Source organism: Pinus tabuliformis, chromosome 8 (assembly GCF_031772625.1).
Source record: "Pinus tabuliformis cultivar Carrire ecotype Pingquan chromosome 8, CPIR1, whole genome shotgun sequence".
Classification (NCBI taxonomy): Eukaryota; Viridiplantae; Streptophyta; class Pinopsida; order Pinales; family Pinaceae; genus Pinus; species Pinus tabuliformis.
The window spans coordinates 685,809,558-685,822,049 of record NC_142294.1 but is presented as its reverse complement, the minus strand read 5'-3'; the positions used below and the strand labels follow the sequence as shown (position 1 = coordinate 685,822,049).

Here is a 12,492-nt window from a genome sequence, read left to right as displayed (position 1 = left end):
AGCTAAACTGCCACATCCAAGAGTTCAGGCCAATTCTTCTGATCAACCGTCACATAATGTCTCAAGTAGTCCTCCAGCAGTGCATTAATCCGTTCAGTCTGCCCATCTGTCTGCAGATGGTAACTCGAACTCATCAACAACTCTGTCCCAACCAACTTGAACAAAGTGGTCCAAAATCTGCTTGTAAATCGCAGATCTCGGTCCGATACGATACTCAATGGCATCCCCCAATACTTCACAACATGTTTGAAGAATAGCTCAATTGTCATCTCGGCCCCACATGGTATATTCGTTGGAATGAAGACGACATACTTGGAAAAACAATCAACCACGACCATAATCCTATTATACCCCCGAACTTGTTGTAACTGAGTAATGAAGTCCATCGAAACACTCATCCATGGTCTCTCTGGATTCGACAAAGGCTGCAACAATCGTCCCTATCTCTGGTTATTTGATTTGTCCTGCTGACAATTAATGCATGTATGCACATGCTCCTCTACATCTTCTTGCATCTTCTCCCAAAAGAATCCTCTCTCCAACAATGCCAAAGAATGACGCTACCCTGGGTGGCCAGCCCATGGAGAATCGTGGCACTCCTTCAAAAGGTGTCTCCTAAGCCCTAATGACTTCGGAATGTAAAGTCGGTTCCCAAAGAACAAGAGTCCATCTCGTAGAAAAAACTTCTGTCTTTCCCTCCTTCACCTGCTTCACAATGCTCTGTGCTTGAGTATCAGTCTCAATGCTTGCTCGAAGCTTATTCTGCATCTCATCAGTCATCTATACCTAACTCCTACTTCGTGCTGCCCGGTCTTCTTCCTCCTCAAGTGTGGCTAACTGTCCCTTCCTGCTGAGGGCATCTGCAACTGCATTGAGTCTACTCGGTCTATACTCAATAGTCATGTCGAACTTTGCCAAGAAGTCTTGCCAACGAGCTTGCTTTGTTGACAGCTTCGGTTGTGATGCAAAATAACTCGCTGCAACGTTGTCAGTCTTGACAACAAAAGGCTTCCCAATCAAGTAATGCCTCCATACCTGTAAATAGTGGATGATTGCAGTCATCTCCTTCTCATGAACCGGATACCTTTGTTCCCTGTCTTGCAACTTTCGACTCTCATACGCCACCGGATGCCCATCCTGCATAAGAACTCCGCCTATCGCAAAATATGAAGCATTTGTGTGTACCTCAAACGGTCCCTCGAAGTCGGGTAACTTCAGTATCAATGCTGTAACCATCCTCTTCAAGTCTTCAAATGCTGTACGACACTTCTCCGTCCAATTCCACCGCTTATCCTTCTTCAAAAGGTCTGTCAGTGACGATGTCACTTTGGAGTACCCCTTTATAAACTTCCACTAGTAGTTGGTCATCCCCCAAAACACCCTCATATCATGGACATTCTTCGGTTCGACCCAATCCTCTATCGCCTTCACTCTGCTTGGCTCCATCCGTATGTGCCTTTGGCCTACAATGTGTCCAAGGAATGGAATCTCGGTCTGGGCAAACATACACTTCAACTTCTTTAAGTACAACTGATTTTTCTTCAGTGCCTCAAACACCAAAGCCAAGTGTTTCTTATGATCCTCCATGTTATCACTATATATCACAATATCGTCTGAGTATACTACTATGAACGAATCCAAATATGGACGTAGTACATCGTGCATCAAAGTGCAAAATGTCGCAGGAGCATTGCACAACCCGAATGGCATAACAAGGAACTCAAAACTTCCATACCTTGTCACAATCGCAGTTTTCCTCTCGTCTCCTTCCGCTATCTGCACTTGATAATACCCATGCCTCAAGTCTAGCTTGGAAAACACTCAGGCCTTTGCAAGCTTGTCAAAGAAATCTGCAGCTAATGGCAAAGGATACCTGTTCTTTATCGTTTGCTTTTTGAAAGCACGATAATCACAACACATTCTTAACTCATTCGTATCCTTCTTTCGCTGGAACAATATTGGAGCTCCATATGGGGACCTTGAAGGTCTTATGAAACTTGCATTGGTCAAATCCTTCAACTGTCGTTTCAATTCCTCCAACTCCGGTCTTGATAATTGATAAGGAGCTTTGTCCGGAATTTGCTTCCCTGGCTCTAGCTCAATGCTATGGTCCACTACACGCCTTGGTGGAAGTGCTTTCGGTAGCTCATCGGGCATCAAATCTGCATATTTGTTCAATACATCGGAAATCTCAGCTGGAACAGGCGTCCCCACTCCATCATTGCTATCAACCTCCCTGATGACTATCGCATATGTCTCCACATCTGACTCCCGCATAGCTTTCTCCAAGCTTAGTGCAAAAACATGCTGCACCTGAACTTCCTTCCTTTGCTTATGAGTAGGCAAAGTCCAAGTTTGTGAGCCTCTAATCAACATAATCTCATCGCAAAAGGGGACAATAATTGCCTTATTGCCCTTCAAAAAATCCTGCCCCAATATCATGTCAAAATCGTTCATCTCCATCACTGTGAAGTCCAATTGACCCTGCCAGTCTCCAATTCGAATTGGCACTTCATCTGCCAACCCTGACACCTTAGCCTTCGAATTCACTGCCTTGACTTCCACATTAGATGGAATAATCTACAACCCAACTTCTCTTGCCAATCGTGTCGTCATGAAGTTGTGTGTGGCACCTATGTCCACCAATGCTTGGATAGTTTTGCCATGAACTTCCAAGTCAAGAAACCCCAAACTATGAATCCAAGATTTCTTTTCCAAAACTTCAGACTGCATACATACCTGGTCTCTGCATCTTGCTGTCGTTTTAGCTCTAATACCATCTGTCACGCCTCCAATTCTTATTTCACGAATTGGTCTACGTGTGGCACCGACCAGATGACTTGGAAAACGAAATGTTTAGGCATTTGGCTGGTGCCATACGTAGATCAATTCGTGAAAAAATAATTGAGGGCGTGACACCCACACTCTTGACAGGTGTCCCAAGACTTGTATGATGTCATGGCAACATTCATTCCACCATTTGGACCATTGTCGAGGATCTACATACATCTCTGATTCATATGGAGACCCATGGGGTCATTGATGTGCCCTCAGACCCACTGAGAGCACCACAGGTCTACTACTTGGAGAACAAGGGGCCACCCCTTTGTCCATCATATTCTGAGGAATTTATTCCTCAATATGGCACTTCAAGATGTTATTGAGCCTTTGGAGGGCCCTACGACATGCATACATCATTATTTGGCCCCTTGTGAGGCTTGTTTTTACATTATGAGCTAGTATGGTGGGCTTGTCACCATTAGGAGTTATTATTTGCACATTATTTTATCTTTAGGGGCCCATAGGCTAATTTGAACTCCTTAGGAGGCTATATATTGATGTTAGATACATTCATTTGTATCATCACTTGACTTGGGATCTCTCTAGTCTTAGAGAATTTTCACACTTTTTCCTTGGAGGATATTTTTGGAGATGGATGAATTTTGATGTATGGATTTGGGCTATTTCTCTTATCTTGGAGCTTTGTTATGCAAACGAATTGCTGGTTGGATATACTCTATAACGTTGTAAGTGATTTTTATTGTTGTTATTCTTGTTGCTGCATATTGTTAAAATTAGGGCTAGTTCCTACATTATTGTAATGTGGAATTGAGCAATGTTTTAGTCTCTGTTTTAAAAAAATGGCCGAGGCGACTCCAACTCGGCCGAGTCGACTTTGACTCGGCCGAGTTGATCCGAGTCATAGGCCAATTGGGTCGAAACGACCATTGAACTGGATCGGCCGACGAGGTTGTTATTGAGCCGGCCGAGTTGGCTAACGACTCGGCCGGCTTGGTAACAACCCGGCCGGCTTGGCTGAGTCCAAGCCATCTCGGCTGGCTCTGTAAGAACGGCCGGTCAACTCATTTCAGCAACTTTTTTTTTAGAATTGTATTTTTGGGGACCCCAAAGCCCACTGTAATCTGCCTTTAGGTTATTTGGGGTCCATTCTCCTCTCCTAAACCCTATAAAACCCACCCAACCCCTCTCAGTTCCTCACAACCATCTCATTGCATTTGAGTGAGAGTTTGTGAGGAGTTGTGGAGTTTGTTTTTGGAGCAGCAATGAGGAGTCTTGGGCAAGCATTGTAGCAGGAGTGAGGAGCTTCTTGGGCATCCATTGGAGCAGCATTGAGCAGTTGGTTTGTTGGAGCAACTTTGAGGAGGCAGTGTGTGCCTAGAGGTATTTTTGTTCACTTGTAAAAATCTGTTTTTACTTATTTATTTTTTGGTGCAAATCTGGAAATTGGAAAGAGTGTATTTTGTGAAAGAAATGAACATTGAAGCAATGCTATTTTTTTTTGTTTTCATTTTCCTATTTTTTCTTTTGATTTCCAAGTGAAAAAATGGCACCTAGAGTGAAAGATGCTGCTTGGGCATATGTTGAAATCGTTGATAGTCAAATGCATTACAAATTTTTCCATAGAAAAATTAAAGAAGGTCTTGGGGGCATTAATAGGCTGAAACAACACTTGGCAGGGATTAGAGGCCAAATTACTCCATGTGAATCACCAGAAATTGGGGAGATTAGGAAGGATTTGTTAGCTAACTTTGAGAAGTTTAATGAAGAAAAGGCTAGGAAAAAAGAATTAGAGGCTGAAATTGGGAGGAAGAGGAGTATACAACAAATGATGGCTAGCAACCCCCATTTTGATTTTGAGGGTTCTTCTTGTATCCCTTGTATTGATGCATCCAACCCCTTCCGATATGTTCCTCCCTCTTTGGAGTCTATTCAAGAAAACTGTAAGGGTAAAATGAAAAAGAAGGGTGATATGAATATCAAAAGTTATTTCAGTGTCACACCCTCCTCTCCATCAGATCCACATGGTCCTCAAGCTAGTAGAACTTTGCAGCGCACTTTAGATGACCATTGGAAGAAAGAATTGGCGGAGACTGCTTGTGATTACATATGTAGATGGTGGTATGATGCTGATATCCCCTTCAATGCTTCCTGTTCACCATATTATGAGCCTATGTTTGATGCCATACATGCTGCTGGAAAACGCTTCAAAGGCCGTACTATGCATGAGATAAGGGGGTATCGTTTGCAGAAAGAAATTGCCTCCATTAATGAGTATTTGAAATATTTCAAGGACTCATGGGCAAGAACAGGATGTACCATCATGTTAGATGGATAGACTAATCAAAGGAATCGTACCATCATAAACTTTCTTATCTTCTGCCCACAGGGAAACATGTTTCTAAAATCAGTTGATGCATCTGATAAGGTGAAAGATGGATAATTGTTGTTTCAGCTATTGGATGAGGTTGTTGAGGAGGTGGGGGTGGCTAATGTTGTTCAAGTCATCATAGATAATGCCTCTAACTATGCTTTTGCTGGTAAGTTGTTAGAGAAAAAACACAAAACCATATTTTGGACCCCATGTGCTGCACATTGCATAGACCTCATGCTTGAGGATATTGGCAAATTAGATTGGGTCAAAAACACTGTAGATCATGCCAAAAGCATAACAAAATTTATCTACAATCATTCATGGATTTTGAGCCTTATGAGGAGACACACAAGGGGCAGGGATATTATTAGGCCTGCCATCACTAGATTTTCTACTCATTTTTTGACATTGCAATCTATGCTTTCACAACATAGAAACTTGCAAAAGATATTTTCTAGTGATGAATGGAATCAAAGCCAGTGGTCTCACAAACAAGATGGCAAAGAATTGAAAAAGAAAGTTAATAAAGAAATATTTTGGAGAAAGGCAGCAGAGATTATGAAGGTTGCTGAGCCACTGGTTAAGGTGTTGGGGTTGGTGGATGGGGAAAGATTGGCTATGGGCTTCATTTATGAGGCTATGGATCAAGCAAAGGAGCAAATAAAGAGGGCATACAAGGATAAGGCGGCTAAGTATGGGTCCATTTGGGCAATCATTGACGAAAGATGGAACAATCAACTCCATTGCCCTATACATGTAGCTGGGTATTTTTTGAACCCACGGTATCATTGTAAAGCTCTGGCAACATGAGTTTTGAGGGGGGGGGTTAGAGATAGATTGATTGACTGCATTGATCGCATTATTCCATTGGAGTGTGATCCGCTGGAGATACACTAACAGGTCACAACCTTCAACAAAGCCACAGGTACCTTTGGGAAGAACCTAGCAAAGATTGCAAGGGAAACAGATGAGCCAGGTAAACAAAAATTTCAATTTTCAAATTCTTAATACTTATTTTGTTAAATCGTTTATAATTTGAAAGTTGGATATAATTTGTAATTTTCTTGAGCTAACTCATTACACTCCTATGTTTTTTGCAGCACAATGGTGGGAGGCTTTTGGTAGCCATTGTCCTCAATTGCATAAGTTTGCAATTTGTATTTTGAGTCAAACTTGCAGTGCTACTGGGTGTGAGCGCAATTGGCAATTGGTCTATCTTTGAGAAGATTCACACAAAGAAGAGAAACCGTTTGGATAAAAAACGGTTAAATGATCTAGTCTATGTCCAATACAACCTCCGGCTTAGACGCAACCAATTGCTGAATAAAAGACCCGATTTAGATCCCATTGTGTTGGAAGACATTGATCCAACATTAGATTGGGTAGTGGAGAGTCATCCAACAGAGTTTGATTCTGATGAGGATCTTGATTTGGATTTACAGGGGTAGGCATCACTCGAACATAATGTTCAGTTGAATGCAGATCCACTTGTACCAGCCTCAGGGCCAGCCCCAAGTCCTCCAGTAGCAGGTGCTTCCTTTGCTCGGTCACGACAGAAGCACATATCTCGTCTATCTCAGCTTGCAGTTGCTGCACAACCTATTAGTGCTACCACTTCTACAGTTGCAGTTGGAGATGATGATGAGGAGGAGCCATGGGCTTCCCTGTCTGACTCTGATCTAGAGGTTGAGCCAGATGATGTTATCTCCTCTAGCATTAGCCAGTAGTACTGGTCACAATTTACTTTTGTTGTAGAGGCCATTTCTAGCCTCCTTGGTTATGTGTTTTTGTTTTGATCTCTATATCATCATCATGTATGTATTGGACAGTGCACTAGGTGCCATTTTGATATAATGGATATATTCATGAGCCTACTTTGATTATATGTTGTCTTCTATCTATATTCTAACGCTGTGTTTGGAAACATGAATGAAAATCTTTAAAATTATGTTTTTTTATAAAATAAATAAATATTTAATGTATTTTTTACAACGATCGAGTCATTGAAATCGAGCCAGCCGAGTCGATACGGAGTTGGAGTCGGAGTTTTAAAACATTGGAACTTTTAGCTACCAAATGTATGGGCCAATGTTATATGAATGAAATGTCCTAGAGATTATTTATCTCGAGAAGCTTGCATCATTTGTTTTGAAGTATAAATGCTTGAAAGTCGCGTTTCTTTTCTTACTATCTACATTGGATGAGGTTGACTTTCTGGGCCTCCTTGATCAAGAATCCAATTTCTTACTCATTACCATCCTTGACTCCATATCCTCAAGTGAATTAGGCACTGGTTCCATAAAAAAGGTGATCACATTAACCTTCTTTTCACCATTTCCCCCCTTTTTCTCGAGTCTAGCCCCAGTGGGTCACCTAGGGCATCAATTTCTCGGCAATTGGCCCAAGGAAAAATTTCAATCTCCTCTAGGCTACTGCGTTGGTGGGTCCCCTCCCTCTCCTCCAAATTTGAGGCCATTTTGACAGTGGAATCTCCGAGAATCTCAAGCCCTAGCTCTAGAACCGAATTTTGCCTAGGCATCCCCAAGGCTAGACACTAATAGGATCAATTCAACATTTTGAAGTAAGTATTCTTGTTTGGTCCTTTCCCCTCACCTTGTCCAGGATAGGAACATCATTGGTTGCTACATTCCATCCCTGAACTTGGGTTGGGTCAACTTGGCCCTGTGTGGTCTCACTTCTCAATAAAGACTATTTATCAAAGACCATTTGGGAGTCCAAGTTTCTAAGGATTGTAGGGATTGAGAAACTCCTTTATAAGTCTACTCTTTCTCTCTCAACCCTCCAATCTTCACCCCTTACCCTGGTGGACCAAGTCCCTTGCTCAAAGAGAAAACAAGTTCCATTTTTCATTCCATCCTTGGGAAAGGGTTTTCAAGGTCACTTCTCACCTATCCATTGACACCTACTTTACAAAGTGATCCCTACACTACTGGTGTGAAAATTTCTGAATCTACACATCAGAAATCCTATTCCCATCACTGGTTTATCATCTCCTACTTGTTTTTACATTCAACAATCTATTTAATTATTTAAACAATGATGAAAAACACTACTGTAGACTACATTGACATACAGATCATAAACTGAAATAGATATGAGACAAACACACAAGGAACTGTTATTTTTGGACAAATGTCCCTCGAAAAATCCAATGCGAGAAAACTGGTGCAACATATAGAGGATTTGTATTATTAAGCAAGTAGAATTTGAGTACAACAGGTTGCCTCTCACACCGGCTAACCTTTCAGAAAAATATCGGCAACAAGAAATACATACGAGGGTTTACATCATTCTCTAAGTCACAACTGATCCACTGAATGGCTGACTCCGGCAAGCACTGCAAAAATCCCAACACAATCTGCTCTGTGTGGGCTAGCATCTTGCCTTTGGGAGATTGCGTCACTTCTCTGCTGGATCGATTTTCTCTCAGGGGCTTCAACTTCAGCCCTCCCGGCTCAGAACATCGAGCTCCCAACAAAATCTCGAACTTCCGATGATTATCTCGCACTTCCACTGCAAGAACCCTCTTGGCCTGCGTCAGCTCTGTGTGAGCCCCTTCCTAGGTTGTGTAGGCCTCTGCGCTGCCTCTCTGATGCTATTGCTGCCTCTCTGCCTGGTACTCGTTGGCTCGGAACTCCCTTCTGATCCAACTCTCTGTTACTGCCCCTCTCACTGCAACTCAGATCACCTATTCAATTTTCTCACCAAACCACGCCCTAGAAAAATCTAACTGACTGATCAATATGGTGTGTCTTTTCAATTGACCCACAAGCCTCCTCTTATACTTTTCCTGTTGATGAATCAACGATCGAGATTAAGTCCCTAATCAACGGCTAAGATTAAAACAGACTTGATCCTTGTCACTTAGAAGTTTCTCACCCATATTCTTATTAATACCAATTAATATTTTTATTTTCCTAAGTTTAGACTTAGGAACCTCAGTAAAAATATTAATTATTTTAATAACTCCTCATCCATGTGGAATTTCTCCAAACGATTTTTGGGTCTTGGAGATCTCATGTATTCTAGCTTCACAAAATTTTGGAGCTAGAGCACATCTGATGCTACCCCAAAATCAACAACCGGGACTCCTCCCATCAGTGAAAGTCTGTAAAGAGCAGGGAGACTTAGCTGTGGTGACAGTGGGCTAAGTCTCCACCGTTGCCCTTGACCTAGCAGTTGCCCTCTTAGGAACCCCCTTTAGGTCCCCTGCTGGTTGGAGTGGTAACAGGTCCTCTACATTTGGGTTGTTGCTGAGTTTGCCATCTTTGTTCAACTTCTTCATTGCAAGGGATTCATTCTAGGGGATAGGTGGATGATCAGGAAGCATGGTAGGGAAATGCAGAATACTATTCTACCAGTGGAGATCACTTTCCTCTGGAAATGATGTAGGGTCACATTTAATGAGGACCCCCCTTCTTTCCATCTGGAAGAGCTGCACACCTTCAAAGCATAATTAGCAGTTCAGTTCTCAGCTAGGATGAGCATCTTTAGAAAATATTAGTCTCTCTTGAGATTGGGGTTGACGCTTACATTCCTTGCTTATGTTGGATGGGGATGTCTTTAAAGTTGATGGTTATTTCCTAGACCATTGATATGCAGTCGTGAATCACTTGATGTATCTTTCTATGGAGTGATGTAATATAAAATGTATTTTTCAATATATACAATGATTTATAGATATGCAGCATGCATGGGCAAGAATAACTCAAATATCTGGAGATGGAGGTGGTAAACTGTAGAACTGAGCCAACTAAACTGATATCTTATAGCAAATCTAATTCCAAATTATTTAATTTCCCTGTACTATGCACACCAAAAGCTGTTCCCTGATATAGAATAGATTTAGAAAAATTTCTTTGTTCCAATTCCGGATTCTGCAAGACTCTACATGGTTTTCCCTTTTTACTTTTCTCCTAGAACAAGCACACTTCTTTAAGTGCACATGTTTTCATGAATTAAGTGGGAAGAGCTCTAAAATTTTTGAGATTGCAAAACTGTCATGAATAGTTCTAACTGAGTTTCCAATGCTGCTTTGCTAAGGACAATTTTTTAGGTCCATTTTATCTTTTTTTTTTTTTTTTAGGCAGGTAAGACTACCCATGGGTTGGTGTCCTTAACATTAATGAATGCCTTAACAGTACACTCAATCACCATCTATTCAAAGACAAGTCAGTTTTCTATGTATTTACTATTGATTACTCCATTGAATCATGCCCGTGATTATTTCTGAACCTTTGAACAAGAAATTGAAAATGTTTGTATTAGTTTATAACAGCAAGTATTTATGATAACTGTAGTTGATGATCAACCTCATGATAGCGAATATTGTTCAAATGATTCCAATGACTATCCTAGCTTCCTGTTCTGCTAATACACATGTTTATTTGATGTATACAAGCAGGTGATGGGATTAAGTACTACGATCTGGTTGAAGGGAATGGGCCTGAAGCCCGAAAAGGGTCAACTGTGTTGGTGTGTCTTGGATGCTGTACTGCTATTGCCCTTTTTTCCCTTACATCCTTTCCCCAAATTCCAATTTTCTGATAACACGGACACACCACCCTAAATAAAGATACCACTTCTTGTTAATGATTTTTTAGTTGGCCATTTTTCTTGGTATATTATTGTTCTGAAAATTCATGGGTCTCGTTGTGAGTCGGTGACCCACATGTCACTGATCTACTTGTTGGAACCTTATAATTTAACACTATCCTGTGCAGGTTCACTTTGATTGTGTATACCGAGGTCTTACTGTTGTCTCAAGTCGTGAATCAAAAATTCTGGCTGGAAATCGGGTGATTGCTCAGGTCAGCTTTAAGTGCAGGATTAGGAATGACCATTATCGTTTTCATTTTATTGTCAGAAACAAATAGTTGTGATATCAAAATTAATATTTTAGTTTCATGCTGATCACCTCCAAGCTGGAAGATATCTTCACACTTTAGCCTGTGGTTTCATAGGCATTTGTTAATCAGTCTAATAGATATCTTTATCTGCAGAGTTGAGAAAATCTATAGTAAATCTCTCTTCTGTCTCCTGTTATTGGAAATCGGACATATGAGCATATAACTAGTAAAATACCAATCAGGTGTTTTAGAAGCTTGTTTTTTGTCAGTTGTTTGGTTGCTCCTTGTGCGGCTCAAAGCTTCTATTCTTTAGTACAATGCATTTTCTTTCCATTTGGAGCAGTTATATTGTTATAAATATTTTTCTTCACTGTTTATGTGTATTTTCCAGCCATATGAGTTTATTGTTGGAGCACCGCCAGGCAGGGAACGAAAACGTGAATTTGTAGACAATCCAAATGGTCTTTTCTCTGCTCAAGCATCCCCAAAACCGCCACCAGCTTTATATTCAATAACTGAGGGCATGCGAGTAGGAACACAGGTGACACCTTTTGCATGCAACAATTAATGATTAGGGTTATGCATTTGAAACATGTTTGATGATATGTTAAACCTGTCTTTCAATTTGAGGATGTTTGATAGCAACTTTACAATATTTCTTAGCTGACATTAATGATTGATAACACCTAGATAGCTTATTCTTTCTTCCATATCATGCTACTTTGCAGCGGACTGTAATTGTTCCACCTGAAGTGGGCTATGGTAAGAAGGGCATGAATGAAATTCCGGTAAGATGATCTCAAACTTCAATGCATTAAACCATTTATGTTTCAACTGTTTGTACTTACATGCATTTGTTTGATTGCAGCCTGATGGAACCTTTGAACTGAATGTGGAGCTTCTACGAGTCAAATCACCTACTCCAGCAAAGTAACCATAAACGTCTTTAGTTGTCATAACTAAGGTTTTGGGCTAGAGGTAGTGATTGTTTATTGCATCCCATCTTATTAATTTGATGTAACCATGATTGTATATTTATATATGACTGTAGAGCATTTTGAGAAGTACCCTATATTACCAAGGACAAGAAATTTTCGTATTCAGGTGATCAAGCAGTTCATCCATGTTCAGTTTGATCTTCCACAAGACTGTTCTATATCTCATTTCGCTCTCAAAGAGATTGACATCAAAGGGCTTCTAAGTTTTAGCGATGTCTTATAATGATGAGTGATGCTCTTTGTTTAAAGAAATTGTTATTGCAAATTAAAAAGCTGCCTAATTTAGGTTAGGATCTCATGAGAAGCTTTTATTGGAACCTTCTATGATCCGTCAACAAGTATTGCTGAACCAACCTTGGGAAAATGGCTAAGTCTCAAGGTGGAAGGACTCATTCAAGTTGGCTAAATTAGAATCTCATGAGAAGCTTCAAGTGGAACCTTCTATGATCTA

General features: G+C 40.8%; 1 protein-coding gene across 1 annotated transcript in view; it reads left to right on the top strand.

Annotated features, from left to right (window-relative positions):
* LOC149237441 (FKBP-like peptidyl-prolyl cis-trans isomerase family protein) overlaps positions 1 to 12,250 on the top strand; it is a 108,359-nt gene extending 96,109 nt beyond the window's left edge. The window contains 5 exon segments of the mRNA XM_089366819.1: positions 10,599 to 10,669; positions 10,918 to 11,004; positions 11,435 to 11,584; positions 11,772 to 11,831; positions 11,912 to 12,250. Coding sequence (XP_089222945.1) covers positions 10,599 to 10,669; positions 10,918 to 11,004; positions 11,435 to 11,584; positions 11,772 to 11,831; positions 11,912 to 11,977 — 434 coding nt within the window. The 3' untranslated portion in view covers positions 11,978 to 12,250.
* Positions 12,251 to 12,492: the final 242 nt, after the last annotated feature.